The 17,181-nt window shown below is 33.3% G+C and overlaps 1 protein-coding gene across 1 annotated transcript in view; it reads right to left on the bottom strand.

Moving 5' to 3' along the window:
- Positions 1-17,181, bottom strand: part of DACH2 (dachshund family transcription factor 2) — a 305,011-nt gene that overhangs the window by 248,700 nt on the left and 39,130 nt on the right. The window contains exon 3 of the mRNA XM_032592066.1: positions 11,141-11,253. Coding sequence (XP_032447957.1) covers positions 11,141-11,253 — 113 coding nt within the window. The remainder of the gene's footprint in view (positions 1-11,140; positions 11,254-17,181) is intronic.

Here is a 17,181-nt window from a genome sequence, read left to right as displayed (position 1 = left end):
AGAACTTTTATCAAGAATGGATACTATAGTTGGTCACCTGCTTTTTCTGCATCTTTTGAGATGATCTTATGGTTCTTATCCTTTCTTTTCTTAATGTGGTGTATCACATTGATTGATCTGTGAATATTAAACCACTCTTCCAGTCCAGGAATAAATCCCACGTGATCGTGGTGAATAATTCATTTAATGTACTGTTGGATTTGATTTGCTAGTATCTTATTGAAAATTTTGCATCCATGTTCATCAGGGATATTGGCCTGCATTTCTCCTTTTTAGTGGGTTCTTTATCTGGTTTTGGAATCAAGGTAATATTGGCCTTGTAGAATGAGTTTCTAAGTTTTCTTTCCATCTCTATTGTTTGGAACAGTTTTAAGTTATTAACTGTTCTTTAAATGTTTGGTAGAATTCCCCTGGAAATCCATCTATCCCTGGACTTCTGTTTGGATATTTTTCATTACTTATTAAATTTCTTTGGTGGTTACTGGTTTGTTCAGGATTTCTATTTCATCCTGTTTCAGTTTTGATGGTTGATATGCTTCTAGGAATTTATCCATTTCTTTCAGCTTGCCCAATTTTTTGGCATATAATTTTTCATAATATACTCATAATTGTTGGTACTTCCAGGGTGTTCACTGTTAACTGTCCTCTTTCATTCATGATTTATTTTTGTCTTTTCTCTTTTCTTTTTGAGAAGTCTGGATAGAGGTTTATCGATTTAATTCTTTCAAAGAACCAGCTCCTAGTTTCATTGATTTGTCCTACTGTTGTTTTTTATTCTATATCATTTATTTATGCTCTAATATTTATTATTTCAATTCTTGTGCTGGCTTTTAGCTTTATTTTCTGTTCCTTTTCTAGCTCCCTGAGGTGTAAGGTTGGGTTGTGCATTTGAGACTTTAGTTGCTTTTTGATGTAGGCCTCTATTTCTATATACTTTCTTCTTCTGACAACTTTTGCTGCATCCCAAAGGTTTTTGACTAATGTGCTTTCATTTCCATTTCCTTCCATGTATTTTTTAATTTCTTCTTTAATTTCCTGGCTAATCCATTCATTCTTTACTCGGATGTTCTTTAGTCTCTGAATTTGTGGTCTTCACAAATTTTTCTTCTGGTAGACTTCAAGTTTCATGGTGTTGTGGTCAGAAAATATACATGGTATGATCTCAGTCTTTTTGTAATTGTTGAGGCCTGATTTGGGACCCAGTAGATGATCTATTCTGGAGAATGTTCCACGTGCACTAAAAAAGAATGTATATTCTCCATCTTTAGGATGAAATGTTCTGAATGTAATTGTGAAGTCCATCTGACCCAGGGTGTCATTCAAAGCCATTGCTTCCTTGTTGAATTTCTGCTTAGATGACCTGTTCATTGCTGTAAGGGAGGTGCTTAAGTCCCATACAATTATTGTCTTATTATCAATGAGTTTCTTTATGTTTGTTATTGATTGATTTATATATTTGGGTGTTTCAAGTTTGGGGCATAAATATTTACAATTGTTAGTTATTTTTATTGCATAGACCTCTTTATTAGGATATAGTGCCTTATTTATCTCTTGTTACAGCCATATAATCTAGTTCATTGTATATAAGTACGGCTACTCAGACTTTCTTTTGATGTCCATCTTCACGAGAAATGGATCTCTATTCTTTCACTTTCAATCTACAGGTAACTTAGGTCTAAAATGAGCCTTTGTAGGCAAAATAAACAGGGGTCTTGCTTTTTCATCCATTCTGATACCCAATGTCTGTTGATTAGAGCACTAGATGATTTACAATCAGAGTGATTATTGATAGATATGAATTTAATGCCATTGTGTTACTTGTAAAGTTGGTATTTCTGGAGATATTCTCTGTTCCTTCCTAGTCTTTATCACATTTGTTCTTTCTTTCTCACTCAAACTGACCCCTTTAATATTTCTTTCAGGGATGGTTTAGTGGTCATGAACTCCTTTAGACTTGTTTGTCTGGGAAACCCTTGGTATTTCCTTCTATTCTGAATAACATCTTTGCTGGAAAGTGTATTCTTGGCTGCACATTCTTCCCATTCGCCACTTTGAATATATCATGATACTCCCTTCTGATCTGCAAGTTTCAATAGTTAGCTGTGCTTCTAAACTTGTTTGTCTTCCCTTGTAGGTTAGGGATTTCTTTTCCCTGTTGCTTTCAAAATTATTTCCTTATCTTTGAAATTTGCAAATTTTACTATGATATGTTTTGGTGTTGGCCTGCATTTGTTGATTTTGATGGAAGTAAAATCTGTGCCTCCTGGATTTGGATGTCTAGATAATTCCCAAGATTATAGAATTATGGAAGTTTTCAGCTATAATTTGCTCAAATAAACTTTCTGCCAATTTTACCCTATCTTCTTCTTTTTGGACTCCTATGGTGCAAATGTTATTATACTTTATGGAGTGACTGAGTTCCCTAAGTCTACATTTGTGATCCAATATTTTTCCTCTTCCATAATTTTCCATAATTTTGTATTCTATATCACTTTAAATTACAAGAGGGAAATATATGAATAAAGTACTGTATAATTATACCAACATGCAGAAGAATGAAACTAGACCACTTTCTTACAACATTCACAAAAATAAACTCAAAATGGATAACGGACCTGAATGTGACACAGGAAACCATCAAAACCGTCAAGGAGAAAGCAGGAAAAAACCTCTCTGAACCAAGCCATAGCAATTTCTTACTTGACACATCTCCAAAGGCAAGGGAATTCTACTTTTTATTTTTAGAGATTATATACAAGGAGTATATCAAATTATTTACTAACCCATATTTATTTTATATAAAGATTTAAAAAGCTATTACCTGGCACTTTCAGCTGTACATTAAAATTACTGAGAGCACTCATGAAAAGCATAGACTAATAACATTTTTAAGCTCAATACAAAGGTACTGTCTATATTGATTCAGTCATGTGTACAAGTGTACAATGAAAATTTTTGCGAACTCTCAGGATTTTACCTATATTAAATATAAAGAAAATGAGTTGGCAACATGATCCAAAGTTTATACATTGCAAAAGGGGAGCCAGAGGTCACACAAAAAATTTTCACCACCACCAACACCACAGTAACCAACCCCTACCCCCAACTTTGGGTTGATAACAGAGGCATGATATCTTATGACCTATAGATTTTTTTGTAGTTGGGCACTATGTATCAAGGCTATGTTTTGTTACTCATTTCTAGTCACAATATGAAGGTGATGCCTGTAGATTTTAACTCTGATTATCCTCTATCACTTTAATAGGAAATGATAAGAAATTTATTTTTGCTTTGTAGGATTCCTTAAATTATTGATACTTAGTGTGTTTTCCTAACTACACACTTTAATGAGTTATTTCAATACAGCCATCTACTGAATCCAATAAAATAAAGTAGTCACGAGGCAGCTTATCATCTTTCAAGCATATTATACAATGGAAAGTTTTACTGTGCTATTTAAATGTATGATTTCTCCCCTGGGAAAAGTAAGTCAGCATAAAGACCAGGCACTGAAGAAATGATACATGTAGTAGGTGAAGAGTTGTGTATTTCATTTTATGGAAATTCTGTGTGATGTGGAAAATGAAGTTGGATGTGAGCCCTAGAGATGCAAATGTGTCTTTCTACAATACACTAGATTTGCCTTGTGAATTTGTGATTTTTTTTAATTTAATTTAATTTTTTTAAATTACATCCAAATTAGTTAGCATATAGTATAACAATGATTTCAGGAGTAGATTCCTTAATGCCCCTTACCCATTTAGTCCATCCCCCCTCCCACAACCCCTCTAGCAACCCTCAGTTTGTTCTCCATATTTATGAGTCTCTTCTGTTTTGTCCCCCTCCCTGTTTTTATATTATTTTTGTTTCCCTTCCCTTATGTTCATCTGTTTTGTCTCTTAAAGTCCTCATATGAATGATACAGGTGTGCTGTGACTTTGTGATTTTTATAAGATCTCATTTGGGGATGGTTTGAGGATTGATTAGATGGAAAGCAGGGCAATGTGGGATATATCACTTAACACAATGACAGTGTGTAGTCATCAGTGATCCTCTAAACACAGATGGAAGTTAGAACTGTAAATGAAAAAGCATTGCACTCAAACTAGTGGAGTTTGGCAACATTTGTATTTCTCATTAACTTGACCATATTAATTCAATCCATACCTATCAAAGTTATTTACTCAAGAATTGTCACAACAGGAACAATTTAAAACTGTTACATTTCTTTACAGGAAAAGTAGGTTGCAGTCATTCAGAAGACTGTTTTTATACTCTTTGGAAAGAAAAATTATAGACACATCTAATTATACTAGCTTCCCACACTATAAAATACTATAAAAATGATAAAAAAAAGTAAAGGAAAACATCAAGGTTTTATTTTATTGAAGTTATGCAGTCACCAACAGTTAATTACATGGATTATTCCAGGAATTCCTATTCTGACATACCTGACATTTCATCTCTCATACCTAAGTAGTTCTGATACAACCCTAATGATTTACAGCCTAAATTCTCAACACCAAGCTTTTGCATGAGAGATGTAGTTCCGTGTATTTATAAAATTATGATATTAATGGTCAAGAGATCTCAGCTTTTATAATTAATGGTCAAGACTCTTAACTATAGAGAGCAAATGAATGGTTACCAGAGGGGAGGTGGATGGAGGGATAGGTTAAATAAGTGATTAGAATTAAGGAGTGCACTTGTGATGATCATGAGGCATTGTATGGAAGTGTTGAATCACTGTATTTTATACCTGAAACTAATATTACACTGTATGTTAACTAACTAGGACTTAAATTAAAACTTAAAAAATAAAGTAAAATAAATATTGAAAATGGGAAAAATAAATTAATGGTCAAGAGACTTGGCTTCATACTTTACTGTCTCTCACATTTGAAGCAACTCAGTTAACTTTTGAAAACTCATTTTATTCATCTGTTAGACAGAAATATTAACGCTAACTTTACAGGATTGCTGAAAAGATCAAATGAGAAAACATTTTAAAATCATTCTTTTGAAAGTTAAAGTTCAGGTATATGCATACACATAGAGCTACATTAAAGATATAGAAGTGCTTTATAAAAGCATTATTTAAATTATCACCACCACCACCATCATCATCATCATCACCACAACCACCATCCTGTAAAGTTTGCTTAAATTCAAAGTTTTCCCATCTGTCTACATTGAAAATCAGCAAAGGAATCTGCTCTGTGAGACTCTCCTGCAGGACGAAAATAATTTACAGAAGTTTAAAAAAATTGGGTGGAGACATTTTTATATTAAAATATTTAGAACACATATAGAAAAAAAATTAACAAAGAAATTGAGATTTGGGAAACCCAGATTCAACTAATAGAATGAATGGGGTTCTTGCTATCAAACTGATGTAGTTAAGCTTTTTATTTAGTAAAGAAAGTAAAATTGCATATTAAGTCTAAACTGCACTCTATGTTAGAAAATATTAGTAATTCAACCTCTGGTTCCTACTAGGCCAATAGTCTTCCTGAACACACAAGAAATAACTAAGAAAATCTAATGACATAAAAGCAGGTACCATTTGTGTGATATGAAGCATGCTTTACAATAATGCTCATTGAAAAACCCAAGGAAAGTCATATAAACAGGCATGTTTTAAATCAAACATCAAAAGGTTGATTTTTTTTCTAGATTGAGCTTTCCTTTTTACACTGGTAAAAGAAAAGCTTAGGACCTTTCTGTGCTCCTTAAGACCACTTCTTAGCCTCCAAACTGAGTGAGAATATGAAATGTATTGTGAAAAAGAAGGGAAACTGATTCAAAAGTGGTATCAGGATAATTGAAGTTACGATCATATCATAAAGTTGGCATCACACTGCCAAGACTTGGCATGATTCTACTTATGGTTCTGCCAATTCTGAGTTGAGTGCTGTAGCCACTATTACTGCATTTTATCTTCACTGGTTTGTGGACTGGTCTCTTCACCAGGGACTGGAGCTGAAATTCCTGAAAATATTTTCCCACAATAGAGCTAGAATCAAAATAAAAAATATAATAAAAAATAAACAAAACTGAAGAATCTGCTACCTTTTAGGAAATGAACACTACAGAATTTCATCTAAAGCACTATATTACTTCTTTGTAAGCTGCTAGTTTAAATCTCTCTCAAGCCAAATTCCACATCTATTTGAAATGCTTCATAAGCTGAAGAAAAGCAAGCAGTCATCTTTTGGGAAATTCAAAGGCATACACAGGTAATCCATCCCTTCAGTGTGATCCAGGGATATTAGTACTTCTGCAGAGCTGCAGAGAAAGATGGGGATAATTCCTTCTCCTTTTTCCCTTAATAGACCAAAAGATTTTATTGAAAAAATACCAGAAAATAAGATTACTATGTATTAATGTACTCTGAATAATTATGATGTGAATTGAACAATATGAACCAAGAGAGAGACATGAGATGTTCAGAACATCAAGCAGTTCAATATATGAAGGTAAAACACAAACTTCATCATTTTGTAATAACTAAGGAAAAGGCTGGATGAAATTTGGAAAAACTATGACTCACAAAATGCATTTTATTTTAAGGTGTTATAATTTTCTCTCATATTGTTTGGTGCAGAATAAATGCTCAATATACTCAATAGATATATTTTAAATGAAAAGAATGAATATATATAATAGAAATATTAATATATATAATCTTAATATATATATTTAATAGAAATAGAGATAGATACTATATCTAGCTATAGTTACATAGGAATAATATCTAAATGAATATCAGGCAATATTTTTAAGAATAGATCCTATGGGTCCTACTTTAGTGAAAAAAAAACCTATCTTCAATAGTACGTATGTTGATTATTTATAAATAATCAGATCTTGCTGAAGTAGTCTTTAGGTCCCTAAGTAAATTTAAACCTCTCAAGTTTTTTAACCCTACACCAATGCACTTACTCACACCCATGTACATTTCTTTCTTGTTTATAGTTTTGTTTGCTAAGGTATTTTTATTAATATTGGAGACTTTAGCATAGCCACTGTCCGAATTATTTCAAATCCTGAATTAGAGGAGCTTGAATGAATCAGGTTCCATTATATAGGGGAAATATAGCCAAGAAGAAAATGAACATCTTTGAAATGAAAAAAAATTACATCAGAAAAGGAAATAAAATCATATGAAAATACAAAGTAAAAGAAATTACCTTTATGCTAAGCAGATATAACAATATGGCACACTTGATATTATTCTGCATTTTTAAAGATGTATATATCAAGCTATATTAATAAATTGAGAACTCTTCTTAAATAAATCAAATGATGATGCCTTAACCATTTCTAATCCTTTTTACATGAGTTTTTTGCTGGCAACTGCTGGGGGAAAACAACAAATTAAAAACAAAAGTAACATAAAAAAACATCATAATACCTTAAAAGAGACAACCTGATCATTCTATATTGTTACCTTTAGACACCATATTTAGGTTATAAATGGAAAGAAATGATACAAACAAATATAGAACAAGTTCCGTTACTTAGGCAAATTTAGCAGGATTCAGAGGGTCTTCTCCACACATATGATACTGAAACAGGATGCCCCAGCAGACTCTTTTCAATAATTAATTTGTATGTTGTATATAAAATTACACACAACTGTATAACATTGTATCTTTCTTTACAAAAAAATATTTTGAGACACAAGTACCTGGAACTAAAAGTATTGTAAAATATTTCAATAATCGTTGTGGGGGAGGGGTGAGGATGAATCTCAATCCATAACAGATTGTATTACAAATAGCAACTGTCTATGATGAGTACTGGATGTTGTGTATAAGTGATGAATCACCAAATTCTACACCAGAAACTAATATTACACTGTATGTTAACTAATTGGAATTGAAATAAAAACTTGAAACTACAAAAAATCAACTGGAATTCAAATAAAACTTAAATAAATAAAATTAATGAAATTAATGAAAGTTAAGCTTGAAAGGCATAGTAAGTATAATGTCAAATATTAAACTTGTTGATAGCTAAATTGAAAGTTTATTGTCAATTATCTTTGTTAATGGAGGAGTGAAGTGGTATGTCTAATCCAAAATAATGCATAATCCTAGAATTATTTCCACTTGGTTTTACACAACGTTTTCTTCTTACATCTGACTATAGGTGAGTAGAATATTCTTTCGCTTGTAAAATAAAGTCATGTAAATTAAGGAGAGGAATTACTATCAAGCTGTGAAGATTCCTCCATCTCCCCCTATTTAATGTTTTTTTCTCTACTTTTTGTCTTTTAGACAGAAATGCTCATGCCTTTCCCCACTCAATATCTTATCTATCTCTATCATTTCATTCTAGGAACAAGCAAAGAATTAAGAATTGAGGATTTTTCTCTCATTGGCTCTCAGTGTGATAAATCCAAGCTGTAGGAGGGAAGGCCAAGGCCCTAATAATGCAAGGAAGGAGGCTCTAAGAAAAATGAAATATATATGCCAAGTAAATTAGGAGAAGGTGAAAGCCTCAGACTGGATTCTCACATGTACTATATGACATCGTGAAGATGAGGAAAGAGTATGGACTCTGGAGTTTAAAAGACTTGGGTCTGAAACCCAATTCTGCCACTCAATTGCTTTGTGACCTTAAGCAATTAATGTAAACTCAGTAAGCCATAAATTGTTCACTTGAAAAGTGAAGACTAAATCCATAAGGCTACAGTGAAGATTAAATGAAGTGCATATAAAACACTTAACACTTATGCCTGGTATATAATAAGAATTTAACATATATTACTGATTTTCTTCAGATAACAGATATAGTTTACTCAAGAGTACATTAACTTCAAGGCACTTGTTGGGATGAGCACGGGTGTTGTATGGAAACCAATTTGGCAACAAATTATATTAAAAATAAATAAATAAATAAATAAATAAATAAGACCAAAAAGAATAAAATAAAATCCTTTTTTTTCTTCTGTTTTCTTTAATATTTATTTATTTTTGAAAGAGAGAAAGCGAGAAAGCGAGAATGAGCACGAGTTGGGGAGGGGCAGAGAGAGAGGGAGACACAGATGCCAAAGCAGGCTCCAGGCTCTGAGATGTCAGCACAGAGCCCAATGCGATACTCAAACCCACGAATAGCAAGATCATGACCTGAGCCAAAGTCGGACACTTAACTGACTGAGCCACTCAGGCACCCCTAAAAATCCTTTTTTTTCTTTCATCTACACATTCCCTCAAAATCAGAACATGGGTCTGATTATTTACACGGTACTATTTCTAGGCTCTATCAATGTATTTTATTTTATAAGTCAAGAAATAGATTATCATTTATTGAGCACCAAGATATATTTCAGGCACTGTTATCCCTTCTATATTCTTTTATATGCACAGGAAAAATTGAGAATTTGTTTATAAATATGTACTCTAAAAAATCATTTTCTAACCCCCAAAACCTGTGTCTCTTCCTAAATTCTCTGTCTTGGATGATACCATCATCCAGCTTGTTACCCAGGCTAGACATGAATTATCCTAGACTTCATCCTCTCACTCTTCATTTTTGTCAATTATCAAGTGTGATTAATTATAATTATTAAGCCATTCTAAATATCTTTTTCATTGTATTGAACTTTCTTTAGTTCCAGTCCTCAGTATTTTTCCCCTGAACTGTAACAAGTGACCTTCCTTCTTTTTGTTGCTGTCATTGCTACTTAAACTCCACAATAATTGTTTTCAGAACATTTACCGTTTCTTAGCAGTGGTTCTTTTTATCTACAACAGACTTTTTAAAAATTTAAACAAAATCTTATGTGAACTAGAATATATAATATTCTGAGGCAAAAGTGGGGATTCTGGAAGTACTTCCCCAATTCCATGTCAGCAATAAGGAAAGTCCTTGAAAGACACCACTGGTCTATAGGGAAAATCCTAAACTGCTAAACCTGATAAATAAAAATCTAGGTTCACAAGTTGGCTTTTCCCACCCTCTCTATTCTAAACATATTGCCTACGAGTCTCCCACCTCAAATATCTTCTCTAGTCTCTTCGCCTTAATTGATATTTCCCCACACTAGGCTCTTTCTCATCAGTGTATATCTGTCTACAGTCTCCTCTCTGCCTAGAATGTTTTTCTACTGATTTACCTTCTATCCAACACTCAGTCTACAAAACATAGCTCCAAAGTTTCCATCCCTGTGTGTATTACCCAACTTACTAAATTGTTTTAGTTTCTCCCATTTCTATGATCTTAAAGCACCCGGTATGTATTTGTATTATTGTCTATATCATACTTTATTATGATTATTAGTTTACATGTCCTTCTCTCTAGTTCAACTATAGGCAAGTACTGATACTCATATAATTTTTATTACCTTAGACATAATACTCAAATACAGTAGGTGCTTTATAAAATTTTGTGTTATTAAAGGTATAAATATCACATTATCATTAAGTTCATTTTCATTTTTTACCATGTAATAACTTTACTGATTTGTAAAGTTTCAGTTAAAGAAATATTAAGCTTATTTTAAGTGTTTCATGCATTATTAAGTTCTTTTACAGAGAATAAAAAAGTTCAATGCTAAATTATGAAAGTGGTGTTTTTAGGGGTATGCTATTTATCATAGTGTTAATAAACACTGAATTATTATTTATGACAATGTCCATTTGGATGTTGTCTTTTCTAATCAGAAAGCTTTTCTATCAAAGCTACATCTTCTTTCTACTTTTTAACCTCGAGTAAAACTTGGACATGATACACAAATGCCCCAAACCCTTAAAAACAAAGAAAAATATATATTATTGAGAAATATAAGTGAGCAGATGTGCTGCATCCTATAGGAAGTTTCGAGACAAGGCTTGTTTGGCTAGTGCCCCTCATCCCTGCCCCCAACACATAAAAACATACATACAATAAGGTCTTGAAAGGAATTTCCTGCCAGGAAATGACAATTAATTTTTTTAAAGAGTCATGTCCATTTGATTTGAGTCACTGTAGTAACAAAACTGTTTTCATGAATACTTTAAAAATTCAATAATGTAACCTTTAGTACAGCTTGAAAAGCTCGGAAGGACAAGGCAGTTAGATCAATATTAGTTTATTTCTAATTCTGGGCAGCATGAACAGACAAGGCTGATCATCAGATGGGTTTTATTACCTGTCGGAGTGATAAGTCCTGGTGATAAAAGGCCTGGGACTGAATGGGGCAGAAGGCGAGCATTGTCCTGAAACACTCCCAAAGAACGCTTAGGAGGCCTGCCGGGCCTGGAACTGTTGAAAAACACAAACAAAGATCAGGTTAAAAACGTACTCTTTTTGGAAATACCATCACTTGCTACATTTGCCTCATAAATCTTGTTTAATTGCCAAGAGTGATAGAATTTTATATTAAAGACTATTTTCATTGATTAACAAAAACCAATACTTTCCTTTCTATTAAATTTCCCAATGTAGTTATGGCAAACATTAAAACCATAAAAGACTACTTTTTAGTTTAGATTCTATTTTCAAGGCAGCACTTTGCAATACAGCTTACTTGTAAGAAACCCAAAGTTACCCCCATCCTTAAAGCAACATTTGATTACTGGTATTCATACATGCTACTGAGATCTGAGATAGTGATTTACAGAATTAAGATTTTATAGAATGTGAAGTGGTTAAGTCTCTGCCCAGAGAGGTAAAGGGGTAAAGAGCTAAGAGATGTAGAGTAAGATCTGTTGTTTTTTAGCATTTCCGTAGCTTCCAGGAGACCAAAAGAAACAGAAGACCCCCACCCTCAGTAGAGTTTTTTTCTTACCTGTTATTTACACCAGGCTATATAACCATCAGTGCACTCTCTTATAGAGTGGTTGTACTAACAAAACCTGCCACCTTTGCAATCTAGGCTGTCTTTTCTCACAGATTTGTTAGTGTTCCTTTTCTCACAGATTTATTGGTGTTTCTTTTCTCACAGATTTATTAGTGTTTTTAACTGACAAGTTGAGGATAAACTTATTCACCTAACCTGTTCTATCTGCACATTCTTCACCCTAGTGTGAACAGTGCCAGAATTGCAGTTGTAAGTATTAATCCATAAAATAATAAAATATAAAGTCAGTATCTGGCTTTCATGTTATACCGTAATACAGTCATTGTAATGAATAATGAAGTCAGCTTCATTTGGAAGCTGTCACCACAATGAAGAGACTTACAAGGCATCAAACATTAGGATAAGGTATTCTCAAGTCACCCAATATATCTCACATATTACTTTCTAATGTTGCCTAAGATATTGCTATTGTTTTTTTTTTTTACTATAAATGTGGTTTAAATTTTTTTAATGTTTATTTATTTTTGAAAGAGAGAGAGCACGAGAGGGGGAAGGGATAAAATCCAAAGCAGGCTCCAGGCTCAGCACAGAGCCTGATGTGGGCTTGAACCCACAAACCATTGAGATCATGACCTGAGCCAAAGTCAGACACTTAACTGACTGAGCCACCCGGGCACCCCAAGTATAAATGCAGTTTAAAAGCTGACTAATAGGGCTTTTGACAAAATACTGCAAAATACAATATTAACTAGCTCAAACCACAAAAATATATGAGATTCAGATAGAAAACATTTCCAAAAAGGACTTTTGGTGCGCGCTCTCTCTCTCTCTCTCTCACACACACACACACACACACACACATGTTAATCCTTACTCTGTTTTTGTTGTTGTTTTGTTTTGTTTTTTGTTTTTTGCAGTAGCAAAGTGCTCCATCAATGTAAGACAAACTCAACTTTTTAAATGAAGACAACTTTTAGCAACCTTATGTGAAGGTACCATTGCCCAATTCATTTTTCATACATTCTGTTGATGTTATTTTCTTTCACTGTACATCAATACTTTTTAAATCATTTTAAAAATGTTTTATTATTTATTTTTGAGAGAGAGAGAGAGAGAGAGAGAGAGAGAGAGAGAGAAAGCGAGAGATAGAGCCAGCACAATCTGGGGAGGGGCAGAGAGAGAGGGAGACACAGAATCCGAAGTAGGCTCCAGGCTCTGAGCATCAGTACAGAGCCCAATGCGGAGCTTGAACCTGTGAACTGCAAGATCATGGCCTAAGACAAAGTTGGACACTCAACCAACTGAGCCACCCAGGCGCCCTGCTCTGTACATCAATATTGTATATCAATCTATTGTGCAAGATTTTGTTTTCTCATTCAATGTTTCAATTTTAAAAAACTGACTCTCCTCTACTTTCTGCTCAATTCTGAGCCATAATTTATCTTTTTTTAATTCAGTATTGTTATTTTGTTTGCCCTTACTTTGTTTTATGGTTTCCTAACTCTTTTAAGGATAAGAGAAATGCACTATTTACTTCAAACCCCCTAAAGGATCCCAAGGTCACTGAATAATGTTCATCAATGTATATCCAACCATTAGAAGTTGAATAATCTTCACCAAATCTATACTTTCTAAGTGCTACTTTGTGTCTTTTCGGTTGTCATAACACAAACCTACTAACTGTATTCAAGTCTACCTGATTACTTCATACTTTTTCAATGTAAACATTGCAGTGCTGTCTTCAGGCTGACCATCACTTTCAGAAAGGTTGCCTCCAGAACTAAGCAGCCTGACATTCTCTCTATTTCCACATAATGAGCCACTTGTTGATAATACACTTTGAATCCTTCAAGGTTTACCTAGCTTTGTTCCAAATTTCTTGGTCAATCTCACAATTTGAAGTTGCTCTTTTCCAATAAGCTGACTCAAGTTTGAGAAACATTAGAAGCCTCTCAGATGGTTCTACCTTAAATTCCAAGATTTGAAAAAAAAATGGTAAAATTTCCCACCATCAGATCTATATGGGAGAATTCATGGATTATGTCATAAATGGCCTGGTAATATTTACAACATATGTCATAAACTAACAGGATAATATTCTCAATCCTAACACCCTTTTAGGTTGGTTGGTTGGTACAATTGAGTCTCCCCTAAAAGAATGTATGCTCTATGAAGGCAGCCTACTTCTGGTTTTGTCACTGCATCCTGAGCAATTCTCATGGTATCAAGCACACAGTAGGGTCAAGTAAATGGTTAATTAATTCAGTTAATAATAAAAGGAAATATTTCACTGTTGGTTCAGTTTCCAAATATTCCTTGAATTGCTCTAGTCCCCTTGACTGCATATATAGTAAGACAGTTGCATCATTTAATCATCAGGTAATTAAGTCTTGGACTCCACAACAAATATAAGAGCTTCAAAATATGATCCACTTGAATCTGACTATGTACAAGGTTAAAAAAGACGCTGCAAGCTTCAAGATCCACTCAAGGACTAAAGGTCCCTGGAGTTATACATATGCAGTGACAATATCATTTATTCAATCATCCAGTAAGCAAACATGCTCTAGATGCCCATTCAGTGTGTGTCTGGCACAGTATTACATATAAGGATTATACAGGTTAAAATGTAAGCTTGTTCTCAAGCCTTTCTAGGTAAGGGATTCAGTCTCTTTGTTCATTGATATAATGTGAACATCCAGAATAGCTTCCATCTTTGAGGATCTTATGATCTAGTGATAGAGATGTGTATTTGACCTATTGTTTAAAATTTCTATTAACTCTTTAGTAGGTATGATTGTGTGATATCCAAACTTGTTTAAATTTATCAGTGAGCAAAAATCACATTCAGATGTCTTTGTTTCTACTCTTGGAAAGAATACTTGGGTCCCTAGAGTAAATTAATTAGAATCAAGTTTGTAAAAGTGTTTTATAATCAAGAAATTTCCATACTAACATAAGATAGCTTTGTTTTTACTTTTAGAGCTAATGTTCTAAAGATTTAGATCTTCTGTAGTAAGGCACTTCTAGCACTAAAGTTCCTGCATTTCTTTTCAAAGAACACAAATCTAACAACATGATGCAAGACTATGGAGGACTCTATAGAAAGTTGGAAAAGATCATTTTTGATAGATGACCCTGCTATACTTCTAATCTTTAAGAGGTTTATTATCATCAGGCAGATATTTACATATTAATCAAGACAAATAAACATGTGGTGATTTAAATAGAAAACTGTTATTTGGATGACAATTTAATCAGCACAGGTTGAAAGGTCCATCATTGCAGCATCCTGTCTTTGCTGAAATATTGTGTTACTGATTTCAGTAATGCTTTATTTTACAGAGAACAGATAACCCTGTAATTACTCCTTAATTGAATGATAATTTCTTGTTGGTAATTATTTGTTTTCTGTTTAATTACAAAGTAATTCACACTCTATAAAATAAAACAGCCTTTAAAAAAATTTCCCACCCAAATGGTTCAGTGGATGTGTCACCCATGAGCATCATAGACAAAAGTTGTTAAGGTACAAGGCAAACAATGCCATAAAATAGCAAAAATTCTACTAAATAGCTCAGCTAAATATTTAGGAGCTTCAGTTTATACAATCAACCTTACATGTTACATTAACAGGTTGTTTGCAGGGAAATTATACTAAAGAATCAAGATTTTCTCTGGGCCCAGATCATTATTTAACATAATTTATCCTGATATGTAGTTCCCCTTTATTCTGTACACTTCTTAGAAGAAATAAAATAAGTCAGCTTCCTGAGGTAAAAGTATAAACCAACTTCAATATAAATCTACAATATTTCATATTTCTGCAGTTGAAGTGGATTACTGTCAGAGCGTTATCTCACAGTGTATAAACTTTGTAGAGTTGGCACTCCTGTAAGAGGGAAATTCAGCAGGTCTTCTGGTATCAACAAGATATGACACATTCCATGACATATCTATTCCAAGTTGTAATAAATAAAGTAGCTAATACTTTACTCATTAAGATTATAAAGTTTCACTGTTGGAGTTATTTTTGTCTCATGTCATCAGCCATTTGTATATGAATCAAAGAATAAGCAACTAAATAAGGTGAGTGATTTTGTTTTTCAAAGAATAAAAATCTTGTTAATAAATTAGTTGGTGATGACATGAGCCTTCAGGATATTTAATACAAATCATATGGTCAGCACATGATTTAGGAAGGAATCACAAGTTATGTCATCCTCTTCAATGAAAGCTTGGCTTACTACTTTTAAGGAAATATTTGCAACATTCTGGGACAAACTGAGCAAATTGCTGAAGATATAGTGGCAGCTAGGGTGGCATTAGCAACCATTTGTAAGACCACTGCAATTGGATTCCTGGAGGTGTTAGCAATGACCTGGGATTCACTTTTCAGAGCTATCACTGATATTCAAAATACTTTGAGATAATCTCTGAATGCATCATTTTTTCACTCACATTAGAAGCCAAGAATGACATTAACTTTGAAGGTGTTGTTTACCTGTGAGAGTGCTGCTGTGATTTTCAATGTGCTTGTTAAATTAAATAAGGCTATTTTTGCCAGAACAGTAAAACTTTTAATTGCATCATGATTAATAATAATGTCTTAGGCCTGACATTTATTACAATATTTCAAGGATGCCAATGGTAGTTAAACTCCACCTGACCTTTCAGTGTTTATGAAGGGAAACAAACTCTGACCTCACAGCAACCTGAATCCATCTTCTCTCAGTGTTGGCAAACTGATAATTTGTCTAACTATTGCACTGGATTATATTCCCAACCAGATCAAAGTCAACAGCAACCAATTCACCAACTGGGAAAAAGTTATCCATGAAAAATGGGCAATTAACATTAATCATATATGAAATTGTTCAAGCTGATAACTGTAACCTGGTCACTATGGTAACTCTCATAAAATGGTGCTTATGTTAAACTGGGAATCAATCGGCCCTTGGTTCATGGGAACTTAAAAGTGTGGCTCATCATGTCTCTAGGAACAAGAAACAAAAAATACACCAGAGGAAAAATAATTTATATTCCATTATCAATTACTCCTTTTCTAGTTTATTTCTAATTTTATCTAAATCCAAGTTAGTTAACATATAGTGTAATTATGATTTCAGGAGTAGAATTTTAGTATAATTGACACATAATAGTTTTAGGTATACCTTTTTCAGTTCTTATAGGCATCCCAAACTTAAATGTGTATATATTAAAATACCAACACCAGGATTCTATTAGAGTTAGGGAAGTTAAAGAAATTATCCTTAACAAAACAGTGTTTAAAGGATGAAGGAAAACCTCCACTTGCTAATGGGTCACACATTACAATATCGAGGATCATGTAGAGCAATCCATGTTTATGCATTAATCTTATAATTGTG

The sequence above is a fragment of the Lynx canadensis genome, chromosome X (genome assembly GCF_007474595.2).
Source record: "Lynx canadensis isolate LIC74 chromosome X, mLynCan4.pri.v2, whole genome shotgun sequence".
NCBI lineage: Eukaryota > Metazoa > Chordata > Mammalia > Carnivora > Felidae > Lynx > Lynx canadensis.
Note: the sequence above shows the minus strand (reverse complement) of the source record. Positions and strands in the feature narration are given on the sequence as shown.